The sequence below is a fragment of the Mirounga leonina genome, unplaced genomic scaffold (assembly GCF_011800145.1).
Source record: "Mirounga leonina isolate KUSES-001 unplaced genomic scaffold, KU_Mleo_1.0 Mir_174, whole genome shotgun sequence".
Classification (NCBI taxonomy): domain Eukaryota; kingdom Metazoa; phylum Chordata; class Mammalia; order Carnivora; family Phocidae; genus Mirounga; species Mirounga leonina.
This window is the reverse complement of record NW_023270451.1, coordinates 40,642,984-40,668,001: the sequence shown is the minus strand read 5'-3', so window position 1 is coordinate 40,668,001 and position 25,018 is coordinate 40,642,984. Positions and strand designations below refer to the sequence as shown.

Genomic DNA, 25,018 nt, shown 5'->3' with positions numbered 1-25,018 from the left:
ATCACTGATTTTCTACAGTTTCCCAAATGACTCTGATAAGGAGTCAGGATTGAGAACCCTTCCATAAAGAAGCTCAGTGTTCTCAACTCTAATTAGCTAAGAACCACCCAGGGAACTAAAAAACGAAACAAGTCACCAGTGGGATTGGGGATGTTCTGATTTAATTATCTCAAGATGGGACTTGGACATATGGAATTTAAAGAATTTCCCCAGTTGATTTTAAAGCAGAGCCATGATTGAGAACCACGATGAGAGAAAGATGCCAGAAAGATGCCAGGTCTTGAAAAGCACATTTTCTCCCGTTGAATGCAAATACTATCACACTTGGGGCCATATAGGATTTGCCCTCCCAGTAAATGTCACGAGGGAGCTTCACTGAACTCACACAGCTTTGGCACAGCTAGTCCTCGAAGTGCCATCTCTGGGCCAGCAGCATTGTCCTGGCCTGCAAACTTATTTGAAACGCAAATTCTCAGATAGACCAAATCAGAAACTGTGGGTGGATCTCAGTGATCTGTGGTTTAACAAGTTCTCCAGTTGATTCTGATGATGTCAAAGTTTGAGAGCCATTTGGGTCTTGCTTTCTTAGTGGAAACAGCCACCATCATCCAGTGAACAACAAATTAAGGACTATCTTCTGAGTTAGCGACCAAGGAACTGGTATGAGAACTCTTAGGTCCTCTTGGGTCAATGTGCAGATGATCATCACGATCTCCTGTGGGTCCCTGATCGACAGGTATCCTTAGAGACCAATGCAACCTTCAGCTTTGTTTCATTCATTTATTTGTTTGGAGTCCTTGTAAGCAGAGAATGACACCCTGTTATTACAGTATTAGAAATAATGATGATAATGATGATAGCTGATTTACTTACTGCTGACAGAGTACCAGCACTCTAAAAGCATGCTGCCTCTGTCAACTCACAACTGTCCTATGAAGGCAGGTGTATGATTCTCTCCCTTTCCCAGATGAGAAAACTAAGGCACAGAGAAGTGATATAATTTGCCCAAGATTCAGAGTTCAGGAAGGGTTCAAACAGAGGCAGTCTTATTCTCCAAATCCATGCCCTTCACCGTGACAATGTACTGCCTCTTCTGTAAAAAAGAAAGTAAAATTTCGTCTCCGTACAGATGTAAATCAAGTAGTATAGATAAATTTACAAAGTAGCTGGCACTTGCCTAGGGCAAGCTGGGTGCCAAGATGAGGGCTTATGAATCTTCCTTTTGCTTTTCTCCCACAGACCTGGCACACTGTCATGCCTACCTGGTGGAAATGAGCCATCTCCTCCAAAGTATGGATGTCCTGCATCGGACATATTCGGCGCCTGCAATCAACGCCATCCAGGTCAGCCAGATCCCTCTGCTGTTTGCACTCCGGTGTTTTTCTGCTTCCCTCTCTCCTCGCCAGCCTCGCACTAACAGTGGGACATTGTCCGGTCTTGATTGCCTCAGCCACATTCGAGGGGATGGAGGTGGTCACTTTGCTGTGCAGTTTTCCCCAATTGGTCTGGTAGGCCTTACTTTCTGTGCTCTCTTTCCTGTTTTGAAACAAAGGGTGGAGCTTTTGAAAGTCCCAAAAAGGAAAAAAGATCACACAGGAGGTGGCGGTCCAGAGCTATTGGCAAAGATGCTAAAGGAACGCTGCAGGTAACCATTGCTTCCTCTGCTCTCCGTGCCACATGCTGGGGGCTGCTGGGACTCCCGATAGGATTTTCTACAGTCGTTCTCACAAATACCCTGTGCAGAGAGAAATTCAGTGACTTCGATTTTCTGGATACTACAGTAAGCATGTAATGGAATTGGGTAAGGGGAAAATGGCATGAGGATGGAGGGAGTGCAGCCGTTTCTCGGACTTCGGTGTCCCCTTCTTTAATGCTGAGCCCGCCTGCCCTCTTCCTTGCTTGTGTGTGTGCTCTTACCCACCTCTTCTGCTGCCAGTCAGTGGATTCATCATCCCTCTGAGCCCACTGGAGTCTCTGGAAACGGGACATTGTGCAGACTCTCTTTTGCCTCTTGTGTCCAACCTCCCAAACCCCCATCAGAGTTTCACTGAGCTACATTAGCCACTGACTTCCCCGGTGCACAGCTAAGCCAGAGGCTAAGATTTGCAGCTCGGCCATTGCATATTAAATTAGGACATTGTTAGGGTCAAATAAATCAGAGACTTAATGGGTAAGTCATCTGCTATACCCTTGCATACTCTTTGGTTCAAAGCACTTTATGGGTTGAATGGAAGTACTTTCCAAGTAAAGAGTGATTTGTGTACAAACATGTGAGAAGTTAGCTTTGTAGAAGCACCAGAGGCAAATTAAGGAAACGTTTTAAAACCTATCCACTGTTGGGCGCCTGGGTGGCTCAGTTGGTTAAGCGACTGCCTTCGGCTCAGGTCATGATCCTGGAGTCCCGGGATCGAGTCCCGCATTGGGCTCCCTGCTCAGCAGGGGGTCTGCTTCTCCCTCTGCCCTCTCCCCTCTCGTGCTCTCTGTCTCTCTCTCTCTCTCTCTCTCAAATAAATAAATAAAATCTTTAAAAAAATAAAATAAAATAAAAATAAAAAAATAAAACCTATCCACTGTTAACAACCTAGATGCTGGATGATTATTGCTAGGAGGAAGGAATTGAGTAGAAATGAGAAAGAGCCTGGCAGCTTTAGCTGTCATTTTCAACCTAGAGCTTTAATGCTTCTATCATTTGCAAAAGAATATGTGATTTCTCACCCATTTTTATTTCGCAAGAAGCCAGAGCAAGTTGCTGGAGAAAGTGCTTTCCTGGGTTTTCATTTATTTTCTTTTAAGTCATCACTCAATAGAAAGATTTACCTATAAAATGTTCTTCTACAACATTCTAATCTTAGTAACAAGAAAATAGTCTAAGCAGGGCGCCTGGGTAGCTCAGTTGGTTGGGCGACTGCCTTCGGCTCAGGTCATGATCCTGGAGTCCCGGGATCCAGTCCCGCATCGGGCTCCCTGCTCAGCAGGGAGTCTGCTTCTCCCTCTGACCCTCCCCACTCTCATGTACTCTCTCTCATTCTCTCTCTCTTAAATAAATAAATAAAATCTTTAAAAAAAAAAATAGTCTAAGCAATTTGCATCTGAAAAGAAATGTCTCCCTTTGGTGTCACTTCAGGTCCCTAAACCTTTCTCTGGCCCAATAAGACTGCATTCCTCCAATCCTAATTTGTCAACGTTAGATTTTGGAGAAGAGAAAAATTACTCTGATGGCTCTGAAACCTCGTCAGAGTTTTCTAAAATGCAAGAAGACCTGTGTCATATTGCCCATAAAGGTAAATGAGTTTTCTTTCTTCCTGATGTGTTTGATGAAAATGTCAGGTGCATGTCTGGGTATGGGATGCCCTTGGAGCGGGCGTCTTAGTTGGTTCATTTTCTGCTCTATTAGGATTTGGGGCAATCTAATTTTTATTTTATTTCCCTGGTAGTAGGGAGGGTATTGACAAGAAGTTTCTTCTTTAAGCCCTTAGGGGAGATGGTGAGAGCATTAAGTATTCTTTAACTCACATGCTGCTGGTGGCGGGATAGATTGGTGCTTTTCTGGAGAGCAGTATGACGTTATGTTTTGAGTTTAAAAAAAGAAATCTGCCTACCCAGCAATTCCACTTTGAAGAATTCGTTCGTAGAAATTAATTTAAAATTTATCCAAATAAAGATATCTCTTGCAGCATTGTTTATCACATCAAAAACTAGTCATAGATGTGCAACATCCTTAGCCATTAGGGAACTGCAAGTTAAAGCCAGGATGAGGTATTACTGTACCCCTATCATAGCTCCACAAAGATACAAATGCTGGTGAGGACATGGAGAAACTGGGTCCCTCATATATTGCTGGTGGCAATTCAGGACAGTACAGGCACTCTGGACAATGGTTTGGCAGTTTTATAGAAAACCAAACATCACTTGCCACAGAACTCAACATTCGCATTCCTGGCCATTTATCCCAGAGAAATGTGAACCTGAGTCTACACAGAAACCTATACATACAATGTCAGAGCAGCTTTATTTGTATTAGCCAAAGATTGGAACAACCCAAATGTCTTTCAACAGGGGCATGATTAAACAAACTGTGGGACATCCCTACAATGGAGTACAGCTCAGCAATAAAAAGGAACAAATGCTCATATGCATAGCTGCTTGGGTGGATCTCAAGGACATTATGATGAGTGAAAATAGCCAGTTTCAAAAGGCTGCGTAGTGTATGATTCCACTTATTAATACTTTTGAAGTGATAAAATGATAGAAGCAGAGAAGAGATTAGTGGTTGCCAGGGCTCAGGGAAAGGGGAAAAACATGGGTGTGATTATGAAGCGGTAGCAAGAGGGATCTTGATGGTAACGGGAAGTTCTGTATCCTGATTATGGTGGTGGTCCCATGAATCTACACGTGTGATAAAATTGCAAATAAAATATATTTACACACATACACACAAATGAGAGCACATAAAACTGGTGACATCTGCAGGAGAGCTGTGGATTAGGCCAATGTCAGTTTCCTGGTTTTGATACTTAGCATAGTTCTATAAGATGCTACCGCTGTGGGAAACTGGGTATAGGGTACCCGGGTCTTCTCTGTACTGTTTTTGCAACTTCCTGTGAATCTATAATGATTTTGAAATGGAAAGTTTTTGTTTTTTTTTTAAATGGACATAACCTAAATGCCCAACAATAGGGAAATTGGATTTTATAATGCAATATAGTTATGTGATAGAATAATCAACAGCACAATAATAAAAATATGGAGCACATAGCTATGAGGTCAGGTATTCACTAAGCACTTTATATGCACTGTTCCATTTCATTCTAGCAGCAACGTGTGGAGCAGATATCATTGTAATCTTCATTGCACAGATAAGAAAGCTGAGGCTTGAAGAAGCTGAAGAGCTTCCTGAATAAGAAAGTGGTAGAAAGTGGCCCACCTGAGACTTGAATCCCAACCTGCCTGGCCCAGTCTGGTGTCTCACCGCCCTTACGGAGGGGATGGCCAGGGCTACTTTTCTAGACACAGAAAGATGTTCACAACATACCATTGAGTAAAAATACAGGTCTCAAAACAATGTATAGGTATGATCCTGTCTGTTCAGAAAAAATAAACTATATAAATCTGGCAGATATAGGTGTACTAAAAAGTCTGGAAGGATCTATACCAGCATTTTAGTGATGGAGGCTGGAGTTGTAAGTGCTTATTATCTTCTTACTGCTTGTCTTTTAAAAAAATGTGGTATATTTATCATTTTTTTAAAAGGGCAAATGGGCTTAAAAGTTTTAAATGGGAGGGCAATGGGGTGCCTCAGTGGCTTAGTCGGTTAAGTGGCAGACTCTTGATTTCGGCTCAGGTCATGATTTCGGGATCATGAGATCGAGCCCCGCGCCGGGCTCCTAGTTGGGTGTGGAGCCTGCTTAAAACTTTCCCTCTCCCTCTGCCGCTCCCCTCCTTAGAAATTTTTTAAAAAATGGGAGGGCAATGCTTGAAGTGAGAGGAAGGAAGATACTGGCTCTGCTGCTTTATTCTCCTGGCCCCGTGTTTTTCTCCCATGACATTATTGATTCTTTCAGCTCCCGTTTCCCTTACACCCTGCAAACATAAAACATGTTGGTTATGAGGAAACCATTTTATGTTCTTTACAAATCCCAACCTCAGTCAAACTCGTGTTCTAGTTGCTGTCAGAACTTTGTCAGTGTTTGCAATGCGGTTGTAGGATGAATCTGTAAGAGGGGAAGGATTACCTGCCCCGCCCAAAGCTCTTCACGCAGGCCCTTGTATGTTCTCTAGTATTAAAGGATCGGTTGCAATCAGGGCATTGCATTTTAGGCTTTGTGGGAGGAAATCCCTGAAAAAAGAGCACAACTTTTTAATAACACGAGCTGTCGGGGCACCTGGGTGGCCCAGTCAGTTAAGCGTCTGACTCTTGGTGTCGGCTCAGGTGGTGAGGCTGCGTTGGGCTTGCACTCGGCGTGGAGTCTGCTGGAGATTCTCTCTCCCTCTGCCCCTCCCGCTCGTGCTCTCTCTCGCTCAAATAAATGAATAGATCTTTAAAAAAAACAAAAACAAAAACCCACGAACTGTCTTTTTACGAATGAGAAGCTAATGCATCCCCGCAGCAGGGCTGTCCTGAATTTTGTCACTGAAGAAGCTGCTCCCTCAGCAGAGAGAGAGAGGTTGCGGTGCGGAGTCACCCACGGATACCCCCGCAGAGGGCTCAGCCTTGTGGCCCGTCTGAAATGGGCTGCGGCCAGCTGTTTTGCCTTTCAGGCTTTGTTACACCAAGCTGGCTGCAGAGACTGCCACATGCCTAGACGAGGTCTCGATTTGTGCTCCGAGATTTGTGCACTTACTCAACAACAACAGCTTTTGCCCCGTGGGCTTAGGGCCTCGAATCCCACAGGGAGCCTAACCGGCTGTGTTTCACTGCTGTGGATTCCAAGTACATACACTCGCGCAGACTGACGGATCTCTGGGAGTCCCTTTCACACAGGCTGTGACTCAGAGGCCTCGTGGAATGGAGACACTTCCCAGGTTTGTCCTCAGGCCTGCGAGCTTGCGCGCTTTCTCACTTCCATACAGTCAAACTCAAAGCATCTTGACCTTTCCTTTCTTCCCGTGTGGGCCTGACCTGGTCACGGACCGTTTGTATGGTACTTTCTTGACTGTATGACTAATCTGTCGACTATGATTCCAGGGCAGACGAACTAAATGTAGGAATTCCACTGATGTTGTAACATAGTCTGTGTTACCTCCTTTTTCTTTAATTTGTTAAATGCATCTCAATGCTCTCTGTTTTGTAGAAGATTAGATCAAAGGGTGGACAACCAATATATACCCATCATAGGTGAAAAAATCCTTCTTATATATTATAAATGGAATTTGATTTTTATGGCATATCATTGAAATAAGTTTCATTGGTTCATGTGTCTGGCTTTGAGCATATGTTGACACACATATAAGTAAGCAGAGAACAAAATGTACCAAAACTTAAAAGCCATTAAGGAATTTACATTGCATATATTAACTTTTACATTTCTCCAAATATATTCACGGAACACTTTGCCCATAAAATGCTTTTAAAAACAAAAGAATTCCATGGTTAAAAATGTTTGGAAAACACTGCTGACTATGGTCCCCTTTGAACTTACACAAGAATAGTAAATATTAAAGGCCCTGAGAAGTCCTGCAGCAGAGAAGTCTGTTAGTTTTGTTTAAGTCAGTGATTTTCAATGTATTTGGAAATCTTTCCCTCACTTCCCCAGTAGCTGTTGACACCCAGGAACTAAAGTTCTTTAGAAACATAATGCAGGAAACACAGTAAATAATAAGCCTTTATGGAGCTAACCCTCTATACCATCTGAGTCAGAAGATAGGCATTCATTCTAAGCCACTCTGTTATGACTAGCTGTGGAATTTTTATCTCAGCCAGTTAACTTCTCTGGGCCTCAGTTGCCTCACCTGTTAAATGGCCTAAAGTAGTTCTGACTTTTGGGTCTCAAATTCTGTAACTATTTTCTATGATTGGTTATTTTGTTCTGAATAGAATTCATGCTGTTGCTTACTGTTACAAGAAGGTTTTATGAGACAGTGTTCTATTCTTAGCTGAATAGAAATGACTGAATATGGTGAGCAGTTGTAGGATAGGAGAGCAAGGACTAGGATAGGACCAGGGTCCTCTGGAAGTGGGGCATTTATGTTCTACTTTGGAAAGAAAACAAGGTTAGGTTTTTTTGGTTTTTTTTTTAAGATTTTATTTATTTATTTGAGACAGAGAGAATGAGAGAGAGAGAGCACATGAGAGGGGGGAGGGTCAGAGGGAGAAGCAGACTCCCCGCAGAGCAGGGAGCCCGATGCGGGACTCGATCCAGGGACTCGATCCAGGGACTCCAGGATCATGACCTGAGCCGAAAGCAGTCGCTTAACCAACTGAGCCACCCAGGCGCCCCAAGGTTAGGTTTAATGATACTTTCCTAAAGGTATTTTCAGAGAGGGAAAGCCTCATTTACAAATGAAAAGATTAAAAGTAGAACAAAATTAAACTGTATTCCATTATTTAGCATTCTTTTGTTTTTGATTCTTTTCCTGTGTTGAGTCTTAATTGTTGAAGGATCATTTTCTGAACTGTTTTGAGTTTCTGGAAGCATTAGATAAAAAACCAAGCATGTCAGGGTGCCATCATTTTCATAGATTAAAAGCTAGAAGATATACAGAATTTAAAGAAAAGCCAGATCACTTATCAAGCATAATTTAGAATTCAGCATAAGAATAGGCTCAGCACTTGCATTTATGTAAATTATCTGGAAATAAGTAGGACCATTTAATCAAATTACCTAATGTATCTAAGTGAAAGAACCATTTGGATAGAGTATCAGAAAGTATTTTAAAACCATGGATATCTTGTGAGGTTTGAAAATTAGAGGAAGCAGATTACAGAAGATCAAACCACCCGAGATATTTTAGGTGTGTTATCATTTCAAAGAAAATTCACCAAAATATGCTTTTCATTAAAAAGGGGGAAAGAAAGGGATGCCTGGGTGGCTCAGTCGGTTAAGCATCTGTCTTCAGCTCAGGTCATGATCCCAGGGTCCTGGGATCGAGCCCCGCTTCGGGCTTCTTGCTCAGCGGGGAACGTGCTTCTCCCTCTGCCTGCCGCTCCCCTGCTTGTGCTCCCTCTCTCTCTCTCTGACAAATAAATAAAATCTTAAAAAAAAAAAAAAAGAGGGAAAGAAAAATAATGAGTCCCACAGTGGTTTGGGCACTATACGGTAGTATGTTTTCTCACTGTTTCCTTAGAGCACTCATGAGATTACAGGCATTATCCACACCTACAGATGTGGAAACCGAGGATTTGTCCAAAATCTAAATGGCAGCCAAGTGGTAGAAGTAGGATTTTGGTTCACGTTTGCCTTATTACAAAATGTCTTTCCCTTCTACCAGACTGCCTCTGTAGAAGTGATGTCTTTGGTATTCATAACTGTCTTCCCCCAGACCTTATTCTTCCGTGATGCCGAGAAACTGCTAGAAAAGGAGCGCATTGAATGGTAGAGCTGAGGTAGATTGAGAGTACAGGTGTGCTTCCGTACCAAACGTGCTAACTATACTCTCACCATCTAACTCAATAGAAGAATACCGCAGAAGCCTGTGGAAACGGGAGAGGTAGTGGTCCAGGAGTCAGTTGTATGAGGCGTATGGCATTCCATTCTGCCAGAACTCAACCTGCATCCTGCTGTCTTAGTACAGTGGGAGGGTTTGAGAAATGGCTGAGGACAGTCTGGGAAAGAGGAGTAAACAGAGATGCCATGATTGCCTTTCCATATTTGAGCACCACATGAACGGAGAGGTAGTTCTGTTTGCCAGTGAGGAGACACTGAGGGAAATTTCCACTTGGGAACAGGAGGTCTTCGTGCCCTGCAGGAGAGTCTGGGGGCAGAGCGGACTGCTTTAGGAGACAGCAAATGCTCTGAGAAACATGGTCCAAAAACCACAGGCAAGGAAGTTTAGAGTCAGAGAGGAGTTGGTCATTCTGCATGGGGGGTGGCTAGGTGATCTTTGGAGTTCTTTGTAGCTCTGAGCATTGAAGACTTTCTATGTGGTTTTATTTGTTTTCAGATATCCATAGATGTGATACATTCACTTGGATCTTTCTATTTTTGTAAATTTTTTTTTTTCCCCCTAGCATCAGGTTAGAAATTAGTAAGAAAACATTCCGTCACAAAGAATATTCCTCACCTCTGGGGTCCTGTGTCTTTAACAGTTAATATAAATATAGTCTCCCACGAGCAGCCCCTAACAATCGTTCTGTGTGTGCTGGGTCACTAGGCCGCTGTGAATGACTATTTTAATGTCCTCTGGGTGGGCCTCACCAGTCATTTAAGAAATTCAGTGCATGGCGGGCACCTGGGTGGCTCAGTCATCAAGCGTCTGCCTTCGGCTCAGGTCATGATCCCAGGGTCCTGGGATCGAGTCCCACATTGGGCTCCCTGCTCGGCAGGAAGCCTGCTTCTCCCTCTCCCACTCGTCCTGCTTGTGTTCCTGCTCTCGCTATCTCTCTGTCAAATAAATAAAATCTTTTAAAAAAAAAAAATTCAGTGCATGGCGATCTTTTGTCAGATGGTTTAGGAAGCACTTTACAGATGAAAAATAAATATAGTGACTATATGAGTTTCTTTCTGCTTATTTTATGCCCACCGCAGCCTTGTCAGTTCTCCATTTTGAAGCAAGGAATGTATATTCTGCCAATTTTAAGTGGAATCTTCCCATCAGGTTGAAGGCCTTGCTTTACTGCAGGCTGTCTGAAGGCCAGAGGAATTGATCTGGTCAAGTGGCAGCCAGCTGAGCACCACATTTACTTAATCTAAAGCAATAAACATAACAGTGAAAAAAATTTTTTTCTTTTGTAACAATGTAAAGTGACAGATGTTCACTAGACTTATTGTGGTGATCATTTTGCAGTGGATACAGATACCAAATCATTACGGTAGACACCAAAACCCATGGAAGGTTAATGTCAATTATACCTCCATTTAAAAAAGAGAAAAAAATGAATTGTAATAGCAGATTAAGGAAACTTATACCAAAAGACCAAAAAAAACCCCAAAAACCCATGGCAGTGAAGAGGTATTCCCCCCGGGACCCACTCAGATGGGTATCCGACCAAGTGTGTGTTTTGGGGGGGATGACTATCTAATAGGACATAAAATGTTAATTGTGGGGCTCGTTGCCCCCCAGCTGAGGCTGTTCTTCCACTGTTGAACAGATTCTGGTCAGTCCCTCACTCATAGACCCTGTACCCTGCACGCAGTTATTAACAACTGCTGTTCTGGCAAGAGACCAAAGTACTCTCCTGAAACTGGTGCCCGTATTTCAAGTCCCCACCACTTTTCACCCTCTTGTGTTGCTTTTATCACCATCACTATTATTATGGCAGCAACACTTACTATTTATTATATGCTATCCATGGGGTTAAGTGCTATCCCCCCATTATCGTCTTTAATCCCCATCACCATCTTATAAAGTAAACGCTATCATGACCGCCATTTACAAATGAGGAAAGGGGAGTTCAGGTACAGCATGTGTTTGTCAGGGTCATGCAGTGACTGAGTGATAGAGCTGGAAAGAATCCAGGGCTAGTTCGGAGTCCACACTATTGGTCACTCTGTTGTGCTGCCCATTATTTTGCTCGATGGAATTGTTTAAATCAAAGAGCTAAGTGCGTTCCATAGATATTGTTAGAAAATTTTTAGTACCTGTTTGCCTTTAGTACCTATTTACCCTGTCTTCTGTTGACAGAAGGGAAGAAATGAATTGTACTTAATAAACTAAGGAAACTCTGTGTGTGTGTGTGTGTGTGTGTGTGTGTTGTGTTTAAACAAATTGCTTATTTATATGATGACTTTACAAAGATGGTCTAAATCCATCACAGAACACCACGACCTCAGACAAGTTCAGCAACAGCTTATGGCGAGATGCAGTTGTCCTTGTGACTGTGGAAATGAGGGAAGTGAGTCGATTATGCGTATTTAGTTTCTGCGATACTGCGATTCAAGATGGCCAATCTTGAATGACAGTGCCTCCAAAAATGCAGCCTTGTGGAATTCAGTAATATGCCAGGCCATCTGAGAAGAAGTATGTCTCTGCCTCTTCCTTCTTCCTACCTTTCTAAAACAAAATGTAATAAAGGAGACCGGAAAGATAATATTCAAATGTGATATCCATGATCAGTAAGTTAGATGGCATTTCCCCATTCCTAGGAAATAACTCATACAAATGTGATCCAAATTTGATGAATTTTTTGCTGTATGTGTTAGCGGGCTTTAAAAACTTTAGTTCTGGCATCTGAATGCCTAGCAGTGCTAAGCTCTCATGTACCTGAGGGCTCACTAAAGTGAACAGAGTAGCTGGATGCCAAGTTTAGAGCTTGGGGATTCTGGATCAAGCAGCTGCAAGACTAACAAGAGTGTGTAGGCAACACCCTAAAATAATTTCAAATTTACAGAGAAGTTGCAAGAATAATACAAAGAACAGCCATATATCCTTTACCCAAATTCATCGTTTTTAATATCTGGCCACATATATCTTAGCTCTTTCTCCACATACACTGTATGTGCACACATACACATGTGTTTATTTTTCTGAACCGTGTGAGAATAGGGATCGTACATTATGTCTTTTTTTATGCCTTTATACTGTAGTATCTATTTCCTAAGAATAGGGATAGTCTGTTACTTAACCACAGTGTAGTTATGAAATTCAAGAAATTTAACGTTGAAGCATGGCTTTCATCTCTCCTGTTTTCCATTTTCAGATGTTGTCAGTGGTTCCAATAATGTCCTTCAATAGCACTTTTCCCCTTCAGTCCAGGATCGAGCCTATGATCACATTTTAATTGTCATATCTCTTCAGTTTCTTGCAATTGGGAACAGTTCCTCAGCCTTTCTTTTTCTTTGATGAAATTGATGCTTTTGAAGGATACAGGTCAATTTTTAAATAGAAGATGTTCCTCACTTTGCAGTGACCTATCCCTGGCTGGTGTACAACACAAGGGAAGGTGTATCTTTTTCAGGATATTACACCTGGAGGCACACAAAGTCCATCTGAGCCTCACTGGTGATTAATTTTGGTCACCTGGTTAAGGTGCTATCTAGTTTCTTGGTTTCGAGTTTCATGACTCCCCAGCAACCAATGAGCTTTGTTTTCAAGCAGTTTCAGTCTTTGGGGATACAAACAAAACTAAATGTTGATAATTGAGAAATCAGAAGTATCTTTTCAAGTGTCAAAATATCTTGACAAGTCATAAATTCCTAGAATTGTATAGTGGATAGGGCGTTTAGAATTGAAAAATGTGTATGCTAGGGGCGCCTGGGTGGCTCAGTCGTTAAGTGTCTGCCTTAGGCTCAGGTCATGGTCCCAGGGTCCTGGGATCGAGCCCCACATCGGGCTCCCTGCTCAGCGGGAAGCCTGCTTCTCCCTCTCCCACTCCCCCTGCTTGTGTTCCCTCTCTCACTTTGTCTCTCTCTGTCAAATAAATAAATAAAATCTTAAAAAAAAAAAGGAAAAAAATGTGTATGCTGTTAAATTTTGTAATAGACTTTTTCAGAGCAGTTTTAGGTTTATAGCAAAATGGAGCAGAAAGTACAGAGTTCCATATAACCCTACCCCACCCACACACACACAACATCCCCCACTGTCAACATCCCACCAGCGTGGTCCATTTGTTATAATCAGTGAGCCTACAACAAAGCATCATTATCATCCAGAGTCCATAGTTCCAGTTAGGGTTCACGCTTGGTGTTATACCTTCCAGATGTGTTTTTTAGAAGTCAATTTAGGGTGTCCATTTGCTGTACTCTTCAGTTCACTATTCAGGGCTGTTACTTTTCTAAATTCCTTTATAAGGAATACGTGTCTTTGTATCTTGTGTTTAATTATGCCTCTTCCTTTACTCGTTTTTATAATGATTATATCTTTCTAGTTTACTTCACTTTAAGGTCAGCTTTTAATACCATATCAACAGAGCGAGAGAAGCTGAAGCAGCTGATGGAACAGGATGTCTCCTCCTCCCCCTCTGCCCAGGTCATCGGCCTGAAACACGCCCTGTCATCCGTAAGTTGCATGTCTGTGTCACAGAAATGCCTGACCACCTGGCCATGCTCATGAATTTTTTTATATTTTCCGACTCCATGGTTGTGTTGAAAATTCATGAGAAAACCCAACAAATTATCCAAATTCTATTTTAACCTTGTATCGGATCTGCTAATTCTGAACAGCAAAACTGAGCCTACCTCCAATCTTAGTAACTCGTATTTCATGGAGCATTAGATACCTTAAGTTTGGTTTCCTTCCATTTATCTTGATTTTTCTGTTTCTGTAAAGTGTTTATTGTGTGTTTGTGTGGGTCTTCCAGATACTTGTTTCTCATTACAAAATCCAAGGTTTGGAGGTTCCTGTACTTCTTGAGCTTAGAGTGACTTTGCAAGTGACAGGTAGCAGAAGGCAACTTTAAATTCACTCATCTTCTCTGCTGCCCAGCAGTGATCCTGCTTACCACTCTTTCAAAGTTATTTGGAAGTGATTTGATTCGGTAAGGTAAAACTTTTAGCTGCCTTTTCCTGCATGGGCACAGAGAGGTGAGTCATAAGGAGTGTCAGATAATCATTGCATTTTCATCACAACAGAAATATCAGGCTCCAGCCTCAAGTCAGCCCTTCTGTTATTCACTCTCTCTCTACATTTTCCCCTTGATTTCAGTTGGACTCCATTCAGGTGCAGTGTCCTAGGACTCTACCTTGAACGGTTGGTGTTGTCTGGTTACTCACTCTGTATCTATCGAAAAGCTGGCAGGTTTTAAAAATAACATACTTATTATGTCATTTGTATTTATTTTACTTATTTATATATTTCTTTTATTTTTATTTTATTATGTTATTTCATTATGCCCCTAGTCTTTGCTTGTCCTTTCGAATCCCTAGTACAAATAGAGAGTGTGCGCACATGGGAAATTACCAGCTGAAGCAATACCAAACTTTTTGTTTAGGGTTAAGTTGGGGAAATGAATTTTAGGATCTTGTTTTCAGGAGCTAATTCAGGCTTCGAGAGAACTAGAAAATATCCGTTCATCTTTTCGATTCCTTACGTTACTGAGAAAAGTAAAGTAATGATTTTGGTGTGACCATAATGGGAAACACATTACCAGTCGTGCATAGTTGTTGTTGAAGAATACTTAGGAATATTTCCTCACTTGGCGGTCCAAGTATGTTATCTTTGAAAGAAATAAAAAATAATGTGGCCTTACTCCACATAGAGGGTCTTAATGTCATTCACCCTGAGGAACTCTGGGTTTTCTAAGGTCAGAGAGAGAAACACCCCTTTTGGATTGCAGTGGACAGCCAGCTGCACACTGGGAGCTATTTGGGTTTGAGAGAAGAGAAGTGTGGTTTTGCTTTGTTGTGTTTTGTTTTTAAGTTTATTTTTTAGTGCTACAGAGCATTTCTTTGTTCCCAGTAGGTTGACTTTTAGTACTTTCAGAAGGTACCTCTGATGGGCTTCCCCAGCCCCTCTCAAAGCGGTCTTCCTGTCTCCCGCCCTCCTCCCTTGGGAGGTCTGGCCTCATCTTCTTAGTCGGCTTGTCTGGTAGAGGACATGGCATCCTAGGCCAGAGCTGTTACCCTTCTAAGGAATTTACTTTCTCCCATGTTCAGGATTTTGGAAACTTAAGATATAACAAAATGATCCTTTCTTTCCTCTTTTTGGCTTGGATTCTGGATTAAATTCAAAGCTTGTTTTTTAAAAATAACATTTTTAGTGTCCTCCCAGGGCTATCAGAATGCATATGTTTGTGCTGTATATGCAGTCTTGGCATTCTTCTTTCTTCTGCCTGTGGCTTACAAAGGAAAGAGAAGCTGCTAAAATAACACATTTTTCAGGCCATACTAAGAGTCTAACATTGGTATAGATTCTAGCCACTGACTGATGCTAAGATGCCAGCAAAATGTTGGTCAGAAAAAAGTGAGTACCCCATAGAGATTGTTACATGTACTTGTGTGTATTAAGAACATTTACTCAGTGTTTCCTAAATGATCTTCAAGAATTTCCAAATAACCCATTCCATTCCTGGGTATTAAAAAATAAAACCAACATCCTGCTTGAGATCCAGGCAGTAGATCAGACAGTGCCACATCCTTCTATGATCTCAGCAGGTAGACCCTGTGGGCACTAATGGATGGGAAAGGCTCTGAGCTTCTTGGAAGAGAGCCTGATAGACAGACAGGACAGATCTGTGTGCAGGCACCTGGAGAGCTGACTGTGGGAGTGTCTGGAGGGACAATCAGGCACACTTGCCCTTTTCCAAAGACAGATCATTTGGAAACATCTTCCTTTACCTTCAAGCTAGTTCCTTCCCATTTGGGAGGTTGGGATAGGGAATCTGACCCGCCCAGGGGTGGGTTTACATGTGTCCAGTTCCCTCCCCCCAATTCCCAGGGCCCTAGTCCTTAGCCTTTATCCAGGTAAGTGAAAGTATGTCATTGTTGTTTTCAATTAAATGTCTTAGTCATGAAGAATGAATAAAACAATCATCACCTATATTGGGAAATAATAAAATGAATCCTCCACAAAATCCTAATTCCAAGCACACTTCTTAAGATCCAGTTCAAAAAAAGATCCAGTTCAGCTGGTATGAGAATTAAATAACATTAAAAGATGTCCAATCATAAGGGGTGGGAGAAGCATCCTCTTTAAAGATGAGAGAAGCATGGGGTCATAGGGAGGGAGCTGGGGAGGGAGGGCCATGAAACCACTAGCCTAGTAAGAGCTGAAGGTGTTGGTGATTTCCTTCCCCACTGAAAGGAAATCCTCGCCAGTCCCTTCTTCCATGCCCAGAAGTGAGACCAGAGAAGGGACATCACTTCCAAAGTTCGGTGTCTTTGATCTCCCTGGCATCGCAGAACCGTATCCTGTTGGATAACATTCAAGAAAGAAGTCCAGGAAGTGCCCTCCTCAGGCACTTCTCACAGGACCGTCCCCCTGGGCCCACTGCTGTGCTTTTCTGATACATCCATTTATTAACAGAGCCCCACTATTTTTAACATGTTCCAGGCCCTAGCACAAAACACAGACCTTAAAGAACGCTTACGCAGAATCCATGCTGAGTCTCTGCTCCTCGATTCCCCCGCTGCTGCCAAGTCGGGTGACAGTCTGGCAGAGGTGGGTAAGGCTTCTCGGCTGGGAATGTTTCCACGACCGCCACCCCCTCACCTGACACCCTCTGTCCAGTCCCTCTGCCCCTGTTTCCCCCTCGGGAGTGGGGAGTGGTGCTCACAAGTCTGCCCGCCCCCCCCCCCCAGCTGCTGCAGGGTCTGAGCCGCCTGCCAGCCCCCCAAAGCTTTCCTGAGTATATGCTAACTGCATTGGTAAACTGCTCCCCCCCTCAGAAGTCTTCTTCCTTTTGTATTTCTTTACCCCCTTTCCTCCTAAGTATCACCTTTTCACTAGTTATTACTAGAGTCGGAATGCAGAGAGACAAACATTTTCTCCTGTTACTTCTGAAGAGGCCTCATTTTCTCTGCCCTGTGGTATCCCAAGTTGCCCTCTCTGTGACATCCCCTCCCCCCTTTCTTTGTGACCGGTACCTTCTTCTCCTGTGATTTTTTTTTTTCTCTTTTAAAAAGCACAGCTGTACCCTGTGAAGGAAAAAATACTGTATTACAATTGAAGTGTCTTGGTCAACCAATAATATGTTAAAATGTCTCTTCTCAAAACTCAGGATGTTTATACAAAATGTTCCTTGCGTGTGTTTAAAATGAGAAACTGCAGAAAAGATACAAGTGGATTACTCAGAAAATAAGTAGAAAAGAATAATAAAGAATAATAAGGCTTCAAACCTGTTTTTAGCTACCGTATGTCTCAGATATGCTGTATTTTTCATTAACGAACTTATTAGACTGAGAGCACTTAAAATAAAAAGAAGGAAGGTACTATACAAGGGGTGTGTGTGTGTGTGTGTGTGTGTGTGTGTGTGAATTTTATTAAAAGGAGTTTCTGATGTTGAAGGTGAATCCCTCTTCCTCCTTCTCCTGTCCTCAAAGAAAACAAACCCCCCACACAATACTTCAGTCCGTGGGAAGCCGTGTGTTCAGGCAAAGAGGAGGCTAGTGGCTGAAATCGGTCAGCACCCGGGGCGAGGCCTGGGCATCTGCAGCCACGGGGACCATGGGCTCGGCCACACGCCAAGGGGACCCTGTTCTCCTACGCTGGGACCTACGCTGTCTCTGCAGAGGCTCCCAGGATGCTGTTACTTCTGAGATGTGTCGGAAGTTGAGCATGACATTTCTCCACACACTCACTCCCCACCAAGAGATCTTTTCAGTCATTTTAGCCCAGACCTAAACTGAATCATCTTTAAAGCTGAGCACCTGAACATTACCGGGGTGACCTTCATTTTAGGCCCGGGCAGGGAAGTGTGCAAGGTTGCTGGAGCAGGGCGCAGGCACTCCATGCCATCACTCAGTGTTGGTGGCTGCCAGACGCTGTGGCGTTCCGTGGGGTTTCTTGTCTCTTGTGAGACAGTGCTTACCTTCTAAGTAGTACTGCCACCTGATTATATCTATCTGTTTAAGCAAGCTGACCCCTCATTTATGGTTCTGTGTATTGATGCTTAGTGTGTATACTTGGGGCTATTTGCATTTTGGAAAGGAAACCAGAATCACAAGTCTTTACAATGTATGCTTTTATTTTATTTTTTTTAGAGATTTTATTTATTTATTTGACAGAGATCACAAGTAGGCAGAGCGGCAGGCAGAGGGAGAGGGAGAAGCAGACTCCCCGCTGAGCAGGGAGCCTGATGCGGGGCTCAATCCCAGGACCCTGGGATCGTGACCGGCGCCGAAGGCAGATGCTTAACCAACTGAACTCCCCAGGCGCCCCTTAACAATGCATGTTTTCAAACCGATCTCACAAGGAATGTACCTGAAGGCTCAAGTGTCCTTGAGGAGGGGCAGTAGTATCCCCCACATTCACACTTTCCAAAATAACCTTCTGGAGTCCTGCTGATGGAGTGTTCTCCTTGCTGTTTCCTCTTTCAGTGATTTTCTGTTCTCCTTGTCTTATCCTGCTTTTCACTGAGTGACTCAGGCTCCCTTTCCCAGAAAGGGAAAAGCCATTCTTGTCTTCAGGAAACCAGAGAGTGAGTGGAAGTGGCCGCCCCAGAGCCTAAAAATTCCATTCCCGTTTATTTTTCTTAGGTGGCTCACAGACACCCCTGGCATTCTGTCAGGGAGTGACAGTCCCCACAGTGGGGTCAGCCCAGGGCGCTCTGTTCTCTGTGTTTCTGTCTCATCCCTTACCTCTGGGTTGTGCAGATTACCCATCTTTGGCATCGAGCCTGGCTCCTAGATTCTAAAATTCCCCCTCTCCTATCAGGAATTACTCTCACATTCTATTAAGTTCTCCTGCTTTGTGTTTCTGAATGTGAACATTTAATATTATCAGCTTATTAGTTCTTATATTATTTTAGGTTTCAAATGAAAGGCTAAGTGACCTTGGGTGATAACATTCTACTAAACCTACGGTCCACTTAAGAGACTGATAAGGCAGGGCGCCTGGGTGCCTCAGATGGTTAAGCATCTGCCTTCAGCTCAGGTCATGATCCCGGGGTCCTGGGATGGAGTTCTGCATCGGGCTCCCTGCTAGGCGGGGAGCCTGATGTTCCCTCTGCCTCTGCCTCTCTCTTTCTCTCTCTGACTCTCATGAATAAATAAATAAAACATTAAAAAAAGAGAGAGACTGATGAGGCAAGAACTTTTAAAGCAATGTCTGAAAGAGAAGAACAGAACTTTTTAAATTGCCTCTCTGCTATATTCCATATGCAGTTGAGTCCATTAACTCACAAAATCCTAGCCACAGTTCTTTGAGGTAGGTGATGATAGTTTCATTTTAGAGACAAGGAAACCAGAGAGGTTAAGTAGCTTCCCCCAGGGCACACAGCTAGTAAGAGTCCTAGCTGGGATTTCAGTCCACATTTGGCGAGTCGGAAGTGTTTTCTCAATAGCATCACTGCTATATATTGAGGAATGTACCAGGCCAGAAAATACGACAGAGTGAAGCTCCAGTAGTGAAAATATGCTGGGGATGGTGTGAGAATGGACCGAATCACTATCTCAGGCATAAACACCATTTCGTATGAAAGAGACAAATATCTGATAGAAGAGGCTCTAAAACCAATGGGGAAGAGATGGATTTTTCAATAAATTCAGTTGGCACAGCTCAAAAGCAATTTGGAAAGCAGTTTAAATCTTTCCATTGACACTAAAATGAATCGCTAGTGAATTAGAGTTAAATATAAAAACTAAAATTGAAATAGATTGATTTAAGTATTTATCAAATGGCCAGAGTAGGGAGGACTTCCTAAACTTGGAAACAATAGAAAAATTACAAAAGAAATGTTGACTAGATCTGACAGGATATTTTTTGGGAAAAAATGGTGTGTGTGAAAAAATGAGGCAAATAATAAACGAAAAATATTTTCAGTGAAAATGATAGACTCAGATAATGCAAAATAGGTGATAATGTCTTTAATGTGTAAGTAATTAATAGGTAGTAACAAACAACTGAAGTCCTCAACAAATGAATGAGAAAAGGGACACAGTTCACCAGAAAAACCCAAATACACTGGGTTTTTTTTTAAAACTTTGGACGTTGTAATGCTTATAAATTCACAAGAAGGTGCAAAGAAATGCAAAGAGTTCCCATGCACCCTGACCTAGTCTCCCCCAACGTTAACATCTCTACAGCTAGTTTTTTAAAAAGAAAAAACTGTTGACCTAATTCTTTTTTTTTTTTTTAAAGATTTATTTATTTATTTGAGAGAGCGAGAATGAGAGAGAGAAAGAGTACATGAGAGGGGGGAGGGTTAGAGGGAGAAGCAGGCTCCTCACTGAGCAGGGAGCCCGATGCGGGACTTGATCCAGGGACTCCAGGATCATGACCTGAGCCAAAGGCAGTTGCTTAACCAACTGAGCCACCCAGGCACCCCTGTTGACCTAATTCTTAACAAAGAAATGCAAATTAAAACGATTAGATTTACAAAATTTTTCTAAATTATAGTATTTTATGCCCTTAAAGATAAAGAGAAAACAGAGGTTCTCTTATTTGTTAATATAATTAGGTAATATATATATTACTATAAACATTTTTAATAATTCTTCTGGGAACTGATTCTAAAAAATAATGATAATGTCTCATTATTTACAAAAGACATTTGCAAACGTGTTCACCATCTTTACAAATTTGGAAACACTCTTAACTTCCAATACATAAAAGGGTTACTCTGTAACACCCATATATAATAAAGTATTATCTATCAACTAAAGTTAATGTCTCGAAAAACTAACAGCCTGGGGAAAAGTTCACAATATAATGTTAAATGACTATATCAGACTATATAAAGACTATGTACAGTGTGATCCCAGTATTTCAAACTTAAATCTATGTATCTATATACAACCTATTCACATATACATACACACCATATCTACATACACATATATATATATACACACACAAATATTTTAATATTAAAAAATATACCAACAGGTTAATAGGGGCCACATCTGGGTGATGAAGCTTTAAATAATATGTATTTTATTTACATTTTTCTGTATTTTCTATTTTGAACACATACTACTTTTATCCTCAGGATACATGTTAATTTTTTTAAAAAATGATTATGGTACAGTGTTTGGGGAAAGTTCATATATATATATATGTATATGAGTACATATATATATATGTGAGTACATATAGATATGAGTACAATTATTTTAAAACAGAGCAAGACCATATGTATAAAAAGGATGGGCGAGAAATGTATCAAAATGCTTATAGTGGTTTTAGTGTGATAGGATTATGAGTGTTCCTCTCCTTCCCTTTTCTCTGTTTATCTTTTTTCAATGTAAAAAAATAGATAAACAACCATTCAGACCTTCTAAACTTGTGGGGAAATCATTGAACTGAACTGACCAAGTTGATATCTAACAAGTGCAGTCCTGTGTGTGTAAGGTAGCATGCTGGGGCTTGGAGCTGCTGCAGTCCCATTGAGTTTTCAGTGGGTATTAATAGGAAGTTTCTGGAGGGGTGGAACACCACAAGGGGCTCGGGCTAGGTGTATAATTTTCACCGTTTGTCAGCCAACCCTGATCCACCAGTCTAGAAGGAGGAAGATAGAGAGGAAGAATGACTGGTAATGAATTAATGACTATAACAAGTAAATAAATCATTAGAGTCTTATATGGCCATGGCACACCAAGCCCCAGGAAGATTCTGTTGTTTTGGTGAGCATTGAAGGAGCTCAGTTATTCCCTGTGGTGTCTCCTCTTTTGAGGAGACCAGTCTTCCCCTTGAAGGTAACAAGTGTGGTACTTGTTTGTAGATCCTCAAGTGGTCTCTTTGTCAGGGCAGAGAGGAAGCACGCTTTTCACAAGGCTATATGGATATTAAAATGGGTAAGACCTTTGAATGACCAGGTGTCTTATTTAGGAAAAATCTAGGAGGAAGGGATAGCCATTTAAATGTGTTCCTGAAGTAAACATTTCATAAAGGGACCACTCTGAAAATCTGCTGTGGCCCTCCTGTTATCACATTCCCATCTTGGATATAAGTTGTTTATGAGACTGAAGAGTGTATCCTGAACTCATGAAATAACTTCTTGAAAATACATAATCCGCTTTTACTTTTGTTTCCCAAATTATTCTGGGACTCATTTATCAGATACACAATGACACAGAAGCAGTTCCCTTATCAGCCCCATGAGAAATGTGAGTGGTAGGGAAGTTGAGGGCAACAGTCTTCTCCTCTGGTTTGAAGGAATTGAATCATCTTGTCCTGAATTTGTTCTCATTCCTCAAGGTCTAGTCAGGTGTCACCTCTTCTGTGAAGCCCTCCCTAAACCAAAGCCTGAAACAGAATCAATCAATCTCACCTTCCTCTTCCCTTCCGTAGTACTTTTCTCTCCCGCAGTCTTGGTCTCCTGTGTTGGGTGCATTCTCTGTGCCACTCATTCAGGCCAGAAACCTGGTCTTATTCATCCTTATATCTCCCCAAAGCCAGGATAGAGCAGTTGTTCAATTTGTTGAGTTGTATTGAATTTGCACTTGCAAATTGAATAGAAAGCACATTCTCAAACAAAGTATTTCGGTCCTTCCCAGAGGGGAAGTTTAGACCCAGCAAAGTAGGGAAGGGAGGGCCATGCTAGATGAGAAAATCATGATATGCCATGGTGTTGTTTGTAAGGAGGCTTACAAAGGGGATTGGGAGTTTCCTTCCCTCTTGGAGTCATTGTGGTTAGAGAGAGACTGACAAAGAGAATTTATCTCATTCATCCATGAATAATGAATGATCTGCCACCAGGAGCACTTTTGGGCCAAACCACACTGTGTGTTTGTCAAGGGATGCCTCAAAAGCAGCATGTTGGCCTCTGGGAGAGCGTGGGGGCAGAAGAAAGCAATGTTGCTCTGAATCAGCCATGCAAGGACATATACTGAGTATAATTCCGAAGAAATTTTAGGATGAAAAGAAACATCCTGCAGTGGTAGAGAATAAGAGGATATGAATCAGAGAGTGTTGGAATTTTCCCCCTCTTAAATGGAAACGAAGACTGACCTGGACAGTCTGTTTTGGCTTTGAGATTTGTTGCATGTACCTAAACAGTGATGGTACCTATGAAGTGAGGTGCCCATTTGGGGGAGACCTTTGTTTTTCATTTTGTTTTGTGTGAGGTTGCTTCTCCTCAACTTGGGAGCTGACCTCTGCTTTGAGCTGCTTGTTTGCATGCGCCTGTGACCTTGTGTATCGTGCAATGAAATCAGTTGTTTATTTTGCTTCTCTTGAGACTGTTTCTAATTATATGCAATTTTGTGTTTGTGTTTCAAACAGGAAAACTCCAGAGATGACAGCCGAGCTCTGGTCCATCAGCTTTCCAACGAGAGTAGACTCTCCATCACTGACTCCCTTTCGGAGTTTTTTGATGCACAGGAAGTTCTGTTATCTCCAAGCTCTTCAGAAAATGAGGTTTGAGCACTGTTTTCAGTTAGGTGCCTCAAAATCTCTTTTGTTGCTTTACTCGTTCAGTAAATACCCATCTTTAGAAATGCTTAACTAAATGGCCTCTCTCTACCATTACATTCTGAGGATCTTCTTGTAACTCCTACCCCCAAAAACACAAAAAGATACAAGACCTTAGGGAAAGGTTGCAAAAGTAGGTGTTGGGTACTTCCTCATTTCTGTTACTTGATTTGTTGTACCTCTTTTCAATTACTTGTTAATCATTTTAACTATTAACTAGTCATTTCTACCACAGGGCCAGAAAATAGCATCTTGTTTTTTTTTTAATGAGTGAATTTACCAATATTAATTTATAACATGCCATTATTATATTATTATAATTCTTATAATATGGCTATTATCATTCATTTATAATATATAATAATACTGTTTTATATTGATGCATAAAAATCGTACTTTCCTGAATAAGCAAGTATCATAGTTGGCATTACTTGTGAAAATGCAAATTGATAATTTTACCCCTTTAGTATAGAAATACTAATCTTATTTAATTTCCATAGAAGATTCTTTTCTTTCACAAATGGTTAAAAGACAAATTATAACTCATTCTATGCAAACACTAACAAATTCTGAAATGCAGTCTGAATTAATAAGAATTTCTGTAATAACTATAGTCTTGAGTTTATTTATGTTTCCTTTGGGATAACTGGTCAAGAAAGTATAAAAATTTTAATAACAGGTGTTTATCATGAACACCTTCGAGGCAGACCGGTGTATGGGCCTCTATGAAAACAACCCTATTTCTGTAGGTTTGTAATGGTGGGATTCAAGATGTTTGATGATTTGGATTAAAGGTTTGATGAAAATCTGGTTTGTTTACTCTTTCTCTAATGTATGTTTTTTTCCCCATAGATTTCTGAAGATGACTCCTATGTCAGTGACATAAGTGATAACATTTCCTTAGACAATCTCAGTAATGACTTAGATAATGAGAGACAGACCTTGGGTAAGATGTAAATTATATGATATCTGAAAGCTTGCATCTTCACACAATACTAACAAGCATATATAGAGTATCTGCTGCAGGCATTGAACTGTAACACATACTATATAAGAGAAGACATGCTCCCTACCCTTGAGGTTTATATAATCTAGGTGGGGAGATAGCACTCACGTGTGAAAAATGTATTCATTCAAATAAATTTGTCTGCTCATGAAAACTTCTATTTTATAAAGTGAATGTATACTAATTATCATATAAATAACAAAAATTAATCCAACAGAGACCCCTGATAATGGTCAAATATTCTCTCTGCAAACATATTACAATATAGGTTTTTGCCTTTAGGTACCTAGTAGTTTTCATGATTTAGGAATTTTATAGGGATCATGTAATAAAAAAGTCTGGTCTAACTGGTTATTTTTATTTTTTTTAAGATTTTAAAGATTTTATTTTTTTAAGATTTATTTATTT

At 41.4% G+C, this 25,018-nt stretch overlaps 1 protein-coding gene across 3 annotated transcripts in view; it reads left to right on the top strand.

Moving 5' to 3' along the window:
- The window catches only part of OSBPL3 (oxysterol binding protein like 3), a 173,543-nt gene that overhangs the window by 110,369 nt on the left and 38,156 nt on the right, over positions 1 to 25,018 (top strand). For 2 of the 3 annotated variants that reach the window (XM_035020765.1, XM_035020764.1), the window contains exons 8-12: positions 1,240 to 1,343; positions 3,125 to 3,281; positions 13,463 to 13,593; positions 23,416 to 23,550; positions 24,457 to 24,550. In XM_035020765.1, coding sequence (XP_034876656.1) covers positions 1,240 to 1,343; positions 3,125 to 3,281; positions 13,463 to 13,593; positions 23,416 to 23,550; positions 24,457 to 24,550 — 621 coding nt within the window. Of the gene's footprint in view, positions 1 to 1,239; positions 1,344 to 1,552; positions 1,646 to 3,124; positions 3,282 to 13,462; positions 13,594 to 23,415; positions 23,551 to 24,456; positions 24,551 to 25,018 lie in introns of all 3 variants that reach the window. The other variant, XM_035020763.1, reaches the window with a different exon arrangement.